The sequence below is a fragment of the Mus caroli genome, chromosome 11, assembly GCF_900094665.2.
Source record: "Mus caroli chromosome 11, CAROLI_EIJ_v1.1, whole genome shotgun sequence".
NCBI lineage: Eukaryota > Metazoa > Chordata > Mammalia > Rodentia > Muridae > Mus > Mus caroli.
In genome coordinates, this window is record NC_034580.1 from 17,990,529 (window position 1) to 18,006,578 (window position 16,050).

General features: G+C 37.9%; 1 protein-coding gene across 12 annotated transcripts in view; it reads right to left on the reverse strand.

Moving 5' to 3' along the window:
* The window catches only part of Ehbp1 (EH domain binding protein 1), a 275,350-nt gene that overhangs the window by 116,509 nt on the left and 142,791 nt on the right, over positions 1–16,050 (reverse strand). For all 12 annotated transcript variants that reach the window (XM_029483507.1, XM_029483505.1, XM_029483503.1 and 9 more), the window contains one exon: positions 14,789–15,008. In XM_029483507.1, coding sequence (XP_029339367.1) covers positions 14,789–15,008 — 220 coding nt within the window. The remainder of the gene's footprint in view (positions 1–14,788; positions 15,009–16,050) is intronic.

The window sequence follows — 16,050 nt, forward strand, 5'->3', positions numbered from 1 at the left end:
AAAAAAAAAAAAAAAAAAAAAAAAAAAAAAAGAAAATGTCCAATGCTGGGTGTAGAACATCTTCCTGAGTTGGTCAGGGAGGCTGCCAAACACACACCACTGCCACAGCTCTTGGTTACCACCAAACACACACTACAGCCAAAGCTCCTGGTTACCACTGAACACACACCACAGCCAAAGCTCTTGGTTACCACCAAACACACACCACAGCCAAAGCTCTTGGTTACCACCAAACACACACCACTGTCAGACATTTTCATTACCTAACAAAACAGGTTGTGGAAGATACCATGTGCCTTGGTTATGGTACATAGAGAACCAGGCTGGATGTTTCCTCCTTGCTAGCAAGTTTGACAGTACCAGAGGCACTATGCAGACTGTTAAGAGGAGAAAACCCATCAACTGCCTTACTCAGCGGTAGACAACCAGCTATTCAAGGTGCCCAGCTGGTCCAATAGTGGCACAATTATATTTGAAGCCCACTCCACAGGAGAAAATTCATGCATGATACTGAATTCAGGCCAATAGCTAATTATTGGGGAGGTCACAGGCCTGCTCCTGCTATTGGAGAAATGAACACAATGTGCCCATAGATCACCACTGGTCTCAGTCTTGGGGAAAGCAGCTGCATTCTGCAGTGGTCTACAGTCACTGCAGACGGTTCAAAGTGCAGAGAATAAGAGATGATGGGTGCTCAGTCCTAAATGACATATATACACAACTCCTCTATAATTCTAATTATCAAATAGTATTTGGAAGCAAGGGGAGATAGAATGAAGGCAGTGAGAAGCATGTTGGGAAGCACTGTCTTGTGGACAGGACACGGATGGTGTAGTCAAACTCAAAGCATCGCTAATTCCCTGTACAAGACCTACACAAGAATGGGTCTGTCAATACTCCATCGTGGTGGGAGCAAACAGCTCAGGAGGCTGCACAACTCCTTGAGTATTTATTTACAGGAACCTAAAGATTTGTAGGAAGAAGGACTCAAGAAACCACACTCCTCCCAAGGAAGCAACTGCAGTCAATGGAATAAATGGTTATTGCTGAAGTAAGGAGTGACATTTATTTTCTTCAGTAGTATGGTATGGCACTAGCAAGTTGCCCACACTCTAGTAAACAACCCACTACCCATGCTAATGTAAGCAACACTAATTACACTCAAAAGGCAATAAACAAACAAACAAAATAAAGATATTTTTTATAAAGAAGAGAAAGGAGGGAGACAAGAAGAGATGGAGAGGGAATAGATAGCTGGGAAGACAAAGGGAATCAGAAGGAGGAAGGTGGAACAAGAAGTAGAAGGAACTACCATGATCAAAATATTTTACATATGTGTATAAACTTGACAAAAGGGGGGAAATTAATAAACAGAAATTCCATAGGATCAGCTTAGTAATTCTGAAAAAGCAATGCAAAATTCCATATCCATTTTCCTTTAAATTTATTTGCAAATGATAAAAGAATGAGAGTTTCTCAACCTGATAAATAATAATTTTTATTATTTTAAATAATAAAAAACCTTAGCACTATACTTAACATGAACATTTGGTGTTTTCCACTAAAGCATGGGGATGACAGGAAGCATGCCATTACCACATATATGGTATTATACACAAGGTTCCGAGCAGTACCATAGAGTAAAGAAGTGAAATAAAACTTGCTAGTAGTGAAAGATGTAAATGGTTATTTATTTGTAGCCTTATAATTTATACTTCATTTTAAAAAATGTTACTAGAACTACTAAGTGTTAAAAAGTTGTAGGTCAAAATATAAACCTCAAAATGTCAATATTTGAACTGGCATAAAGCCTTACATTAGAGACACTGCAAAGATAAAATCAATGTACACCTATATAATGCCAACACCTGAAAGTTTAATTCTTTCAATTACTTCTTACTTAGGAGAATGGAATATATATACTTTCCCCATTCTTCCTTCTCACTACAAGCTCAGAGCTCTAGAATACATAGAAGATCTAAGGAGATTACAGAAGTGGAGACAAGGGAAATTACTAGACGCTTCAAGTCTCAAAGAGTAAGACAAGTTCCTTGGATTTTCTAAGCTGGCAAATAAGGAATGCCAGTGTATGGAAATTTTTAAATCTCAACTAACAATGTGTTCTCTCTCTAGATACAGAAACACAAAAAAGATCTAGGCAAGTCACAGAACTTGAGCAGGCTAGCCAAACCTCATCACTGAGAGGTACCTCTAGGCTTGTACTTAAGTATTAAATATTTTATCACAAAATGTACACTTGTGTTAGTTCTAGAAACAATTTCTCAATAAACAAACCAATATATCACAAAGTTGCTAGAAATAAGTAGTGTATTGCTTATGTTAAGGCGGGAAAGAAATAAGGAATGGTCACAGAATGCTAGCCTACAGATGTAGGGAGATGGGTGGAGGAGAACTAGATAGAGCTACATGGTGAACCCTTATATCTAAAGACAACAAATGAAATTCACATGCAAAATTCTCATTTGTGCTGGCCAGAATGACCAGCACACTTTTCAAGGCTGAAAGAACAGTTAGCTTGGGATTGTATACCCAGCAAGAGTATCCCTCAAGAACAAAGGGGAATCTAGGAAGACTCAGAAGAAAGAAAACTAAGAGTTTATTTCAGCAGATTTACTCAAGAAACAAACAAGCAAGCAAGCAAGCCAACCTTGCTAGGTAACTGAGGAGGACCTTGGACTCCCCTTCTCCATCCTCCTGTTTCCTAAACATTAGGACTGCGGGCGTTCGCCATCGCACTAATTTATCAATTTTAGTAAACTGAAAAGATGCAACCATCTCCCATCCTTTAGTTTCCTCATAATTTTCTCCAATAAAGTCTCTAAATATCTTTCAGTTATTAATATCTGAAGCATAAAATTATTGCTTTGTTTTAAGTGCTTCTTCATGCATGCTGCTTCTTTTTTTTACAGCTCAAAGATTACTCATTACCACAAAGTACAATAGCTCACTTGGGGGATTCACATGATCAGGAGCCAGAGCACACTGGTGCCAAGCCAGCCAGTGATTCCACGATGCATAAAACAGACACTACGGATTAGATTTGGTTTTAAATTAAATCATCTGAAAACTGAATCTGTGACAAATTAATATTCTTTTGAAAAGAACTAATTTCATTTTTTACATGCAATTAAGCAAAATATAATGAGGAAGGTGATTTTTTTTCCATAATAAGTGCTTTACATTTTACACATAATAACCAGAAAGTAATCATGATCTCACTATACATACTGCTATTTTGGAGACATCACTGGTTATTATTTTTTAAATAAAAAGACTTTGGAACAAGCACCGCTTCAAGTCCCGTAGTCTCAGGTAAAGCTAACGCGGTGAGTAAATCCAAACCTTTACCAGCCTTTGTAAATCACGTAGTGGTGGCTCTTTCTTATAGCGCACACTTACCACCCAGACTTTTTGAGAGCATATGTACATATTTTAAAACTATAACTTTGTGATATAAAAGGAAAATAGTTCAATAAACAGTTTACTTAAAGAACAATGCCTTAAAACCTGAAAATGACCTGCAGGCTTATTTCACCGCTGGCCCCGCCCTCCACATTTTTTTATATTTTACAAACTAGCCTTTTCTTTTTCTTTTCTCTTTCCACCCTAATTTGGACACTCTCCCAAAATCGGGCTCCATATGCTGCTTTTTTCAATTGTGGAAGATCTATGAGTTTCTCCTATTTCACACTGTACTCAGGCAGGAACCATCCTGATCTCAGTAAGCAGGGAACCCATGGAGAGGCAGTTTTAAAACAAGAGTTTTAAATGGTGCTATAAATCACACGGCTAGCATGCCCTTACTCCTTCACTTCTCTCCATGCCATGCATCACACACACCACCACTACAGCTGGGCAACACCATAACAACCACAGTGACCCCGATTCTTGGTGATGTAGTACCTCTTTTTCTTCCTAAATTAAGCACTCATTTTTATGCTACTAATCACTACCAACTCAGAGGATTTATTGCTGATATTTCTCCACAGGATGGCATCCCTAATTCTTTTAAATCTAAGAATCCGTCAAAAAACAAACAAACAAACAAATAAACCCTAGATTATTGTAGTCCACTGAAAAAAGAAAGTTCCCAATTCCAATAAAGAGAAAAACAGAGAGTTCAGGGTTTGAACAGATCTGGTTATGAAGTGCTTATGCCATTGGCCTTTTCTCTACGCTAAACATAGCTTAAATGTATAATTTATTGCCACCCATATATTTCTGACACAAACTAGAAGACATTAAAAGGAAGATTAAAGTAAGAACTAAAGTACATTTAAGTATAAAGATTTATGAGGTGAAGATAATTATTTTTTAAATGCCCATAACTCACGACAACTTGAATAAGGAAACATTTACTTACACACACTTATGTCCAGATTAAAAATGATGCCCACTAACTTAAGATGGGTACAATCTACTAGTTTTACACAATCAAGGCTAGTCTGTTATTTCTATGGCTTAACGGGAAAGGAAATCTTTCCCTAAGGTATGGTGCTGTTGGACTTACAAGTGTTTGCCTGTGCAAAAAAAAGGCAAGGACAAGATTTTAGGGAAACCATTTGGCTATGTATAAGACCTACCTGCCTCTACCTTGCCACAGTCTATATAAAATGATCTAGTACAAAAGATGTATTTCTCAAGGTATTTTGAAGTATAGCTTGTGTTGGGAGTAAAACAGGAGGACAAATATAAATCAACTGATAATTTTTCATTAGAATATTTTATTGTTTATTTAGAGAAATTCAAAAGACAAAAATGGGCAGTGAATAGCCCCTGTACACCCACTTTGGTCACTGAATTACATTTTCTGAAATCACAATGGTTGAGTAAATATTTAGCTTCATTCTTTCATGTTTCTTGTTTTGGTGGTAGCTTAACAGACTGTTATCTGGTCCTTAATTTTCTGATCTATTACTCAGTAAATTATAGAGTCCCTTAATACAATGAAATTTATTATTTTAAAGCTTCTCAAATATTTTTTTGTAAATAGAAGGGTCTATTTCTACTGTTTTTGGAACTCTGGTAGTTAGTGCTGATTGCCAACTTAATAGTATGTGGTGCCACCCAGGAGATAGGCTTGTAGGCACATCTGTGAGGGGTTGCCTTGAGTAGGTTAGCTTCTGGCCATGCCTATGGTACTCCCTATTTGGAAGGCCATTGATGGTAACTATCAAAATTATATAACTTTAAAGTTTGATCCACTTTAGGGAAAGGAAACATCCAATATATCTAAAAATGTGCAGGCCTGCTCATCTCTGCATTGTTCCTAACAATGAAAGCCTGGCCCCACACTTGCTCCTAATCGGCTATGGAAATGACAGTGCTTCTACATACTTACGATGGACATGGAATAAGGAGGCTGCCCATATACTAAAGGACAATTTGACAGGGTGACTTTTAAGTAAAATGAAGGCCAAAATAGTGTTTCCAGGCTGTTACAACCTTGAGGACAAAGGGAATGATAAGAATAAGCATTTGGACCTACCTGTTCTATGTGTATGAATCCCACCGGGACAAGAAGCTAACCCAAGCGGTTACTGTGAAGCGGGCAAAAAGAGTGAAGTGAAACTGAAGCAGCAAGCGAGACTCCTCCAGTGGATACCTCTCCATAATTATTTAGAATTTTTGAACCATGCTAACATATCTAAAGCAATTCTAGGAAAATTGCTTATACAGGAGACCTAGGAGCATTAACTGCTGCTGTGGGAATGGCGAGAGGATAAAACCAACCACTGGTTTCGGTAAGTTGGAGTCATCTTAATAGGGAGATTTCAATGACTCAGGCAAAAGAAAAATCTAGTCTAGGGTCTAGAAAGGTTGGTTTTCTTCTGAAATGTGCTGTCTTACAGCAAATCTGCAAGCAAATTAGTCAGGTGTAGTGTCAAAACAAGCACCTGATTCAGAGAGCAGAGGGAGGTGAGCCTGTAGGTAGACCAGAGATAGAGGCCTGATGCATAGGTTGGATAAAAGCAAGAACACTTCCTTCACTGTAAGAGAGGGCAAAAGGTAGAGATCATGTTGGCCTTCTTCAGCACACACACACACACACACACACACACACACACACACACACACANCACACACACACACACACACACACACACACACACACACACACACAAGCACACACACACACACACACACACACACACACACTGACGGCAGTAACCTTTCGCTACATATGAGTATAATGCCAACAATGTTACTACACCTCCCAGGAGGAAGTACTGCCTTCCTGACTGGCAGTAGCTATCTCATCCTTCTTCACAGGGCTCTGCTCTTTCTTGCTCCCTGGCTTTTACTGGCTTTTTAGTTTACTGAACATGAGCAGATATTTCTTACTTTAAGGCCTTCATACACAGTACTGAAACCTTTTCCAACACTGATCCTACTGCTGCTACCTCCTTACCACTTTCTATTAAATGAGCCTACAACACTTTTAGTGACTGCCTGGTATTTTCCTCCAAAGTACTAGATGGATTGTTTTGTTTTGTTTTGTTTTGTTTTGTGTATTTGTGGATTCACTTTGTGGTATCCGTAGAAAACTAGAAATGCTAACTTTTATACCCAGCATTTAATGCAACACCTGGCATGTTGCGGGTACTCCATCATTTTCAGTTATAGTAAAAACTTCAGAGTACTAAATTTACTATCTTAAACATCTTTAAGCATATGGCTCAATATTTAAAACATTTTTGAACAAGTAGATGCATTAATCCAATAAACTTCAAACAGGAAATTCCTGAATCATTCTTGATTCTTCCCTTTGTCCTTCCAAATTATTCTTTAGCTGTGTTTATTAATAACATTTATTCTTTCCTTCCATCTATACCACAGTTTGTGTTGAAATAGGGTTCCACATATCTCAGGGAGACCTTGAACTTGCTTAAACTTAAACTTTGATCTGTCTCTGTCTCCTGAGTGTCACAAGCACACACCCAGAGCCCCAGTTCATGCAGTGCTGGAGATCAAACTCAGAGCTTCAAACATGTGATCCAGGCATCCTACCAACTGAGCAAAGTGCCCAGCCTGTCTTTACTGTGCTGCTCCATTGTTTCCTGTGATTTCTGGCCTGAAATACTACTCAAGTCCCCTGTCTGCAGCCCATCTTCAGTGTCTTCACTCTGTTTTCATATTCTGTCTTTAAAGTTCTCATGTGGCTGAAATATGCTCCCTCCCACCACCACCTTTTTTCCAATCTATCACAAAGACACCAAAGATGGGCAAGGCTGAACCCGAAAATGAACTGAGAGAGCCACAGCTCTCATAAATTCTCTGTGGCCTCAGGTGACAACTTGAACCATCAGTTTGAACAGCTGAAGCTGAGGGCAGACAGAGAAAGGAGGAGGAAGAGAGCAGCAGAACTGTGAATGGCCAGCCAATCTGTTTCTCAAAGTGTGAGCTGTATGTGAGAGGTGCTCAGGGTCCACCCTGCTTCTATGGTGGTGAGGACAGAATTGACAGTAACACTCCACTTACTGTACGGCTCTATGAATTTACAAAGCTATACACTTGCATAACCTCTACTAAAGTCAGGCTGAGGAAGGGCCTCCTTCCTCTCAATAATTGAAGTTGTGAGTACACGCAACAACACACTGCTGTCCAATTTAAATGAAAGAGAACAATCTGGTATTAGCCACCAAGTTAGATGAGGTGAGTCCTTTGTTTATTGCTCCCTTGGAAGATTTTACTATAAATTAATGCAAGTCATGCACTAAAAACACCTATAATCCCAGCAGCCAAGAGGCCGAGGAGGGAAGCCTACAAGTTTCAAGGCATTATGAACTTTATAGTGAACTCTGTATCTGAAAAATAAAGAAAAAACAACCCCCCAAAACCTTAAAAGGCAAATGTCTAAAACAAAAAGAAACTCCCAGCTAAAAGAAATCAGGAACACCTAAGACACACACCAATGAGGCTGTACCGCGTAGTGTCTGTTGGAAATGCTAGAAATGCTCAGAACTTCTATTAAAATTATTCTATCACTCCACTAACCTCTAAGAATTTTGAAATTATATACAGAATATATAAGCAATCATCCTGAGTTTGAAAAGCTGTTTAAGTATGAAAATGATCCCTAACTGGAATTTTACACTTAAATATATCTCTAGTTAATGTAAAGTAATGCCACAAATTTACCTGTAAAAGTCAAATATGCTTAAAATTTATATTCTGAAAAAATGATTAATTTATTCATATATATTTTCAGTTTGGTCTTATTCTCACTAAGGTCATTATTAGAGAACTTTATCTTACTTTAATTTTCAAAATAAAAAATTTAAAGGATGGGAAGATTCCTGGTTGAGATCTAATGAAATGAACTGGCTAGAAGCAGGTTTGCAAAGAAAAATGCCCACACATTAATTTATCATTAATGATAATAGCATTAATAGAGCCAACATGCAGTGTATGTGCTATTAATCCTCAGATTACAACTCATAATCCAGGTACTAGAGTTCATATGTTCTACAGCAGCTTGACCGTCTTTACATAAGATGAATATGTAGTGAAGCTATGTCCCAACCTTGTTTAAAGCCGTGTCTAGAGACAGTAATAGGACTACATAGTTATCTTACGATATCCAGGCGTTCCATTAGCTCAAACTGTACTGTGTTTCTTTTTCTAAGTTGATGCACATCAGGCTGTGCTTCAAGCCTCACAAGTTAGGACTTAAAGAAAAAAAAGAAAGAAACAAAGAAAGAAAGAAAGGAAGAAAGAAAGAAAGAAAAGCTAAATAAGAATTGAACTTAAATGTGAAACATTAGTCCTTTGCAGAAATAACTATAAGAGCTCACACTTATTGTAAATATTTTTCTCATTAATATATTAAATAGTGAAATTTAAAATTTTTCAATTTTCAATTTATATTCGTTATAATTTATTCTTGACCCACAGGTTACTTAGAATGTAAATATTTCAAATAGATAGATGTCTTCATTACTATTGTTACTAATTTCAAACCTACTTGTGCTATATATAAGTAGATTTCAAGATTAATTTTGAACATATGGCTAACAGCCTAAGGCAGGGTCACCATCAACTCTGTGCTACAGAATACAGCATCTTAGGTGGTCAGGGCTACTCTCAGGCCCACAGTGACCTTTATTGTTGGGAATTAAGTGGCTGGAGACATGGCTTGGAGGGTGAAGAGAGTCAGTGCTGTAGGAGACCTGACTGTGGTTCTCAGCCCCCGTGCAGGGCAGCTGCACCACTGCAGGGCAGCTGTGACCACACCTCCAGCTCCAGGGGACCTGACCTCTTTGGCTTCCTCAGGCTTACACACTCACAGGCACATACCCACCCACAGAAACATAATGGAAAAAAAAAAGAATGTAAAAAGTTATCTTCCTGATGAATTGAACTGTTTCATGATGAAGTGACTATCTTTATTCTTAACTTTAAAACCTATTGTATTTTATTACATTAATATGGCTTTCCAAGCTGGTTTTCTTAGTGTTTTCATTAAAGCAAGCAAGCAAGCAAGCAAACAAACAACCCTTTTTCTACAGTTTTTAAAAAACTTTTCATGTACCCTTGGTTTAGATGTATATGTTAGGATTTTTTTTAAAAATTAATAGTATTTTTAGTGTAATGTTCAATCCATTTATACATAATGAATTAATTACTAAGTTTAAAAATTTGGGAAATAATTTTCCCAAATAATTTCATCTATCCTATGTCATTTCATCCATTTAGGGAGCTCTTTATCGTACATTTAAAAAAAAAAATCTATGCTCCATTCTGTTTTCCATGTAAAAGTTACATATTATGTTCCTATCTTCTTAATGCTATCCTAATACTCCAAAACAATTAACTAATTAACATCCAACTAGCAATTGCTATCATTATCTAACTTGTCAGTAATAAATGACCCTTAGAGTATTAGTATTGATTAATATTGTTAATGCTCACTTAGATTTATCCACTTGGTCACTGAAGAGAAAGAGAAAGAGAGAGAGAAAACCAGGGATTTCTGAATGAAACATCACCCTGCGTCAAAAGTTCTCCATGTTTTTCCAATCCTGTTTTGCCATTCTTTCCCACTCCCCAATTTTCTTCTAGAATGTTTCAGAGCAAATCCCAGAATACTATCTTTTCAATACTAAATTACGTATTTCTCAAAGACTAGTAGTCCTTCATTTTTGTCAAGCTAGACAGAAATACAATAAAATCCACTCAACTCTCCTGGAGGAATTCTCCCATTCTAATTACGGATTCCTCCAATCACCAATAGTTCTTGTAAACTGGTAGCTAGTTATCCTAACCAGTGGCTTGACTAAAACCTAGTTTGACTCTTTGGTAAGAATACTTGCACATATTATTACACACTGCCTATCATGAGAGGTTAGAAGAAAGAAAATGACTGCTTCTCCAATTTTTAATGATTTTAAGACTGATGATGTTGGTTGCCGACTGGCATGCTAATGTAATGGGATGTTTTAAATTTTCAGCCTGATAGGTTTAATAGCCATGCTAATTAGTGTTAGAGACATTATTTCATCAGGAATTATGAAGCAGTAAGTTTTATAACAAAGTAACTTTTTCTGTATTTCACAGAATACAGAAAAATAAAACTCCCTTGGAAACTACTTAATTATCTTGCAACATAGTAGCAAAAGTCAGCAGGATAATAAGCTTCTTCTCTTCCTTTATTTATTAATATGTTAACTGAGCTATTAGCCACCAAAGGCGATTTTGATGCTACTATTAACTCATGAATTTGAATATACTTGGTATTTTAAACCCTTTCAGATACCTATTTTTACATGCTTCCTTGCCTTCAAAACTTAATGTTAACAAAAGTTTATTAAACAGTTTTCTTTAATAGCTGCATAGTACTCCATTGTGTAAATGTACCACATTTTCTGTATCCATTCCTCTGTTGAGGGACATCTGGGTTCTTTCCAGCTTCTGGCTATTATAAATAGGGCTGCTATGAACATAGTGGAGCATGTGTCCTTTTTACCGGTTGGGACATCTTCTGGATATATGCCCAGGAGAGGTATTGCTGGATCCTCTGGTAGTACTATGTCCAATTTTCTGAGAAATAACAAAACTGATTTCCAGAGTAGTTGTACCTGCTTGCAATCCCACCAGCAATGGAGGAGTGTTCCTCTTGCTCCACATCCTCGACAGCATCTGCTGTCACATGAGTTTTTGATCTTAGCCATTCTGACTGGTGTGAGGTAGAATGTCAGGGTTCTTTTGATTTGCATTTCCCTGATGATTAAAGATGTTGAACATTTTTTCAGGTGCTTCTCAGCCATTCAATATTCCTCAGTTGAGAATTCTTTGTTTAGCTCTGTACACCATTTTTTTAAATAGGGTTATTTGGGTCTCTGGAATCTAACTTCTTGAGTTCTTTGTATATCTTCGATATTAGCCCTTTATCTGATTTAGGGTTGGTAAAGATCTTTTCCCAATCTGTTGGTGGCCTTTTTGTCTTATTGATAGTGTCTTTTGCCTTACAGAAGCTTTGCACTTGTCAATTCTTTTTTTTTGTTTTGTTTTTTTTTGTTTTTGGTTTTTCGAGACAAGGTTTCTCTGTATAGCCCTGGCTGGCCTGGTACTCACTTTGTAGACCAGGCTGGCCTCAAACTCAGAAATCTGCCTGCCTCTGCCTCCTGAGTGCTGGGATTAAAGGCGTGCACCACCACGCCCAGCCCATTTGTCAATTCTTGATCTTACAGCATAAGCCATTAGTATTCTGTTCAGGAAAATTTCCCCTGTGCCCATGTGCTCAAGGCTCTTCCCCACTTTCTGGATGAATCTTGAGGGAGGTAACCCAATCACAGAAGAATATACATGAGATGCACTCTCTGATGAGTGGATATTAGCCCAGAAGCTCAGAATACCCAAGGTACAATACTGAAAACACATGGAACTCAAGAAGAAGGAAGACCAAAGTGTGGATACTTCAGTCCTTCTTAGAAGGGAGAACAAAACACCCATGGAAGGAGTTACAGAGACAAAGTTTGGAGCAGAGACTGAAAGAATGACCATCCAGAGACTGCCCCACCTGGGCATAGACGACCCATATACAACCACCAAACCCAGACACTATTGTGGATGCCAACAAGAGTTTGCTGACAGGAGCCTGATATAGCTGTCTCCTGTGAGGCTCTGCCAGTGCCTGACAAATACAGAAGTGGATGCTCACAGCCAACCATTGAACTGAGCACAGGATCCCCAATGGAGGAGCTAGAGAAAGGACCCAAGGAGCTGAAGGGGTTTGCAGCCCCATAGGAGGAACAACAATGTGAACTAACCAGTAACCCCAGAGCTCCCTGTGACTAAACCACCAACCAAAGAAAACATGGTGGGACTCATGGCTCTAGCTGCATATGTAGCAGAGGATGGCCTAGTCGGTCATCAATGGGAGGAGAGGCCGTTGGTCCTGTGAAGGTTCTATGCCCCAGTATAGAGGAATGCCAGGGCCAGGAAGTGGGAATGGGTGGATTGGTGAGCAGGGATGGGGGGATGGGATAGAAGGTTTTTGGAGGGGAAACCAGAAAAGGGGATAACATTTGAAATGTAAATAAAGAACATATCTAATAAAAAACCAATTTTCTTTATAGTAATATGCACACACTTGAAGTCAAGCACATGACTTGGTCTAGATCAAACTCTCAACTTCCTGAAGCCTTCCTCCAGGAAGCCCATATAAAGTTTGTTTCTTTGATCAACTGTTGCCATACGTATAACGCCTATAAAAAGAATTAATGTCCTGATTCTACCTTGATCTTTTACATTTTTCCTTCTAAAATTTCAATATAATTTTTCACCTCGAATTCTAAGGAAAAGTTTTCAAGCTTGGCTTCTACATCACTGATATCTGTAATATAAAGGCAGCATGTCTGTCATGTGGGGAACAGGGCCTCACACGTGCCCATGCTCAGCAGCTGTTCCACTGTGCGCTACAGCTGTATAGCCTCTTCTGCTACATCATCAGCTGTCTACAACCTCATGGCTGTTCCTTTACATTTATGAACTCCTTTCTATTCTTTAATTGTTATAATTTTCACAAATTAAGAACAAACCATCAGAAAAGTTATTATATAATAAAGTGTCTTAATCTTTATCTGGATTCAAACAAAATTAATATTTTATCTTAGACCATTACTTTTTTTAAAAATTAGATATTTTCTTTATTTACATTTCAAATGTTATCCCCCTTTCCTGGTTCCCCTCCCCGCTTCCCCTGCTCACCAACCCACCCACTCCTGCTTCCTGGCCCTGGCATTCCCCTACACTGGGGCTTAGAGCCTTCACAGGACCTAGGGCCTCTCCTCCCACTGATGACCGACGAGGCCATCCTCTGCTACTTATGCAGCTGGAGCCATGAGTCCCACCATGTGTTAGACCATTACTTCTTGTGATGACTGCCTCTTTTACTTATTAATGCTCTCATCAGTCAAATCACCCTAAAAATAATTACAATTTTTATTTTTGGTTTTCTTTTGTTCTGTAACATTTGTTTCATATGTTCCCACTATGTAGCTAACAAGAAATATTCAAGTGAATGCTACTTCTGAGTGTTGGTAGGAAAACTTTAGCTTTGATAACTAAGCAAAGATTGGTCCCTATTTTAAAACTTTTTTTTCCTTTGTGAAACTGAAGTGATCACTCATTTTTATGTCCTTGTAGGACAACATGAATGGATGTCTCTTTAAGCAATGAAGTATGTACTACCAGGTTTTATGAACACTAACTCTTTAGTGCATCCACCCGTCAAGTGTGTACTCTTATGACCTTCAAGGATTCCTTCATCTTAGGTTTTGCCTCCTGGTTTCCTTGCATGACTTATCTGAGGAGGGGACCTGCTGTGCATTCTGTAATGAATCTTTTGTTTGGTGTGATTGTTATACTGCTGGGTAATTTATCTGTGTTGGAGGTGGAAAGAGCTTTGTCATCTTTTGTGTGATTATACACAAGTGCACCCGATACAGCCCTCTTCATCATGCGGTAAACAATAAGCTAACCAATGACTTCCGCATTCATCACCAATAGTGCACCCTAAAGCTGTCCTTTCGACAGAATTAGCGCTATTTGCTGCTTCTTGTTAACTTTAATCATTATCAGGCTCTCGGGAAATATGTCCTGTTTGTCATTTAGCACTGACAACTGCAAGGAGTGGATTTACCTCATTCATATGCCTTTCATGTCAAGGACATTTTTGTATATAAAGGGAAAATAGAAATTCAATCTTCCCTAGCCAGGAAATTATAAATATCTTGATTTGGTTCCTTTATTAGATCTAAAGAAACAATTTTATACATGGGATTCAAAGTGGGTTGCTACCATGTTAGGCTAATCTCCTTTCTGTTTTGTTTGGTGACAGAATTTGACCCATTTGGACCAACAAGTACTAAGTTGTCTCCTTCTCTGCTATGCTGAGATAACAAATGTGCCACCAAACCCAACTTGTGTACAAACTCAAGTTCTCATGCTTGCACACCAGCGTTTTACTAAGTGAGTACCTTTCCAGCCACAAATTTTACTTCTAAATCAGCAAAATGGCTTTGAAAACCATATAACAGTGGTTTTCATTAATTGGAATTAAACTGCATAAAGAGTAAGCATCAATACACATTTGTTTGTTTTTTAAGTTTCTTTTTCTTTTTTTAGAATTGTATATTATAATTTTTTAAATTGCTTTTATTTCTTTACAGTGCAGTTGTTACCCCACCCTTCTTCCTGGTCATCCTTCCCACAGTTCCTCGAGAATATATCAGCACGTGTTTTATCTAGTATGAAATCTTACCTTTGGAGAAGTAGAGAGATCTTTCCCTGCAGAGACAACTGTGTTTTCATTTACTCCAGTCTTGGGTGTGAGGGCTGGTGGGGCTAGCGGGGCTGGCGGGGCTAGTGGGGCCGGCGGGGCTGGGGCCCTTCTTTTCACTCTCCGTTCAGTTTCCCCTTCTTGAACTGTATTGACCAAATTATTTGGAGAAGTTGGCTTAGGCTCATAAAAAGGATTTGATCTAAATGAAAGAAAAATTATCATTAAATGTCTCTCAAAACTAGTTTATTTCCATATAAAGTATTTAAAAATATTCTGAAAACTGCTTTCTCAAATAAACTGAAACCAATGAAACCTAGAATTTTGAAATAATGACTTCTATCCTCTGGTCCATTTTAATTCAGACTTAGAAAAAATTTTGTCTATCTTAAAAGTACTGAAAAGTAAGATACTGTTCAATTTCAATGACTGTATGCAGAACCTTAGGAAACTGACCTTTAAAGATGGAGACTGCACCTGTTCTTGACATTCAAAAAGAGTAAATGGAATAGGAATGAGGTTCTTGTTACTGTTTTATGTTGTGCTATTACTTTTCTACGCTGTGCTTGTTACTGTTTTACACTGTGCTTGTTATTGTTTTATGTTGTACTCCTTATTGTTTTAAGCTGTCTTGTTACTGTTTTACACTGTACTTGTTACTGTTTTATGCTATACTTGTTACTGTTTTAAGCTGTCTTGTTACTGTTTTACATTGTACTTGTTACTGTTTTAAGCTGTCTTGCTACTGTTTTACACTGTACTTGTTCTTGTCTCAGCTGTCACCACTCCACAGTGGCCAGTGGCTATTGAGCAGATCTGACTCTTCTCATTCATGCACCTCCTCCTCCTCCTTCCACAATGAGGTCTGACAACCTATATGGCAGCACATGATAAATTGAAACCAAAGAAGAAAGCAATGCAAGAGAAAGATGCTTTGCTGTCAAGAAAAAAATGACTGAGCTAAGAACCCAGTTGGTCAATCAGAAGGCAAAAAAAAAAAAAAAAAAACCAACATCCTCCGTACATTTCACAAGCACTGCCTATTTATTTGACTCCTTTTAAGTGCTTAACTTTTGTCTGAGAGACAGACAGACACACACACACACACACACACAACTTTTGTTTTTTGTTTTTTTTTTTTAATTTAAAAAGTTGGATTTTATTCTTTTTTTTTTAATTTTTAATATTTTTATTACATATTTTCCTCAATTACATTTCCAATGCTATCCCAAAAGTCCCCCATA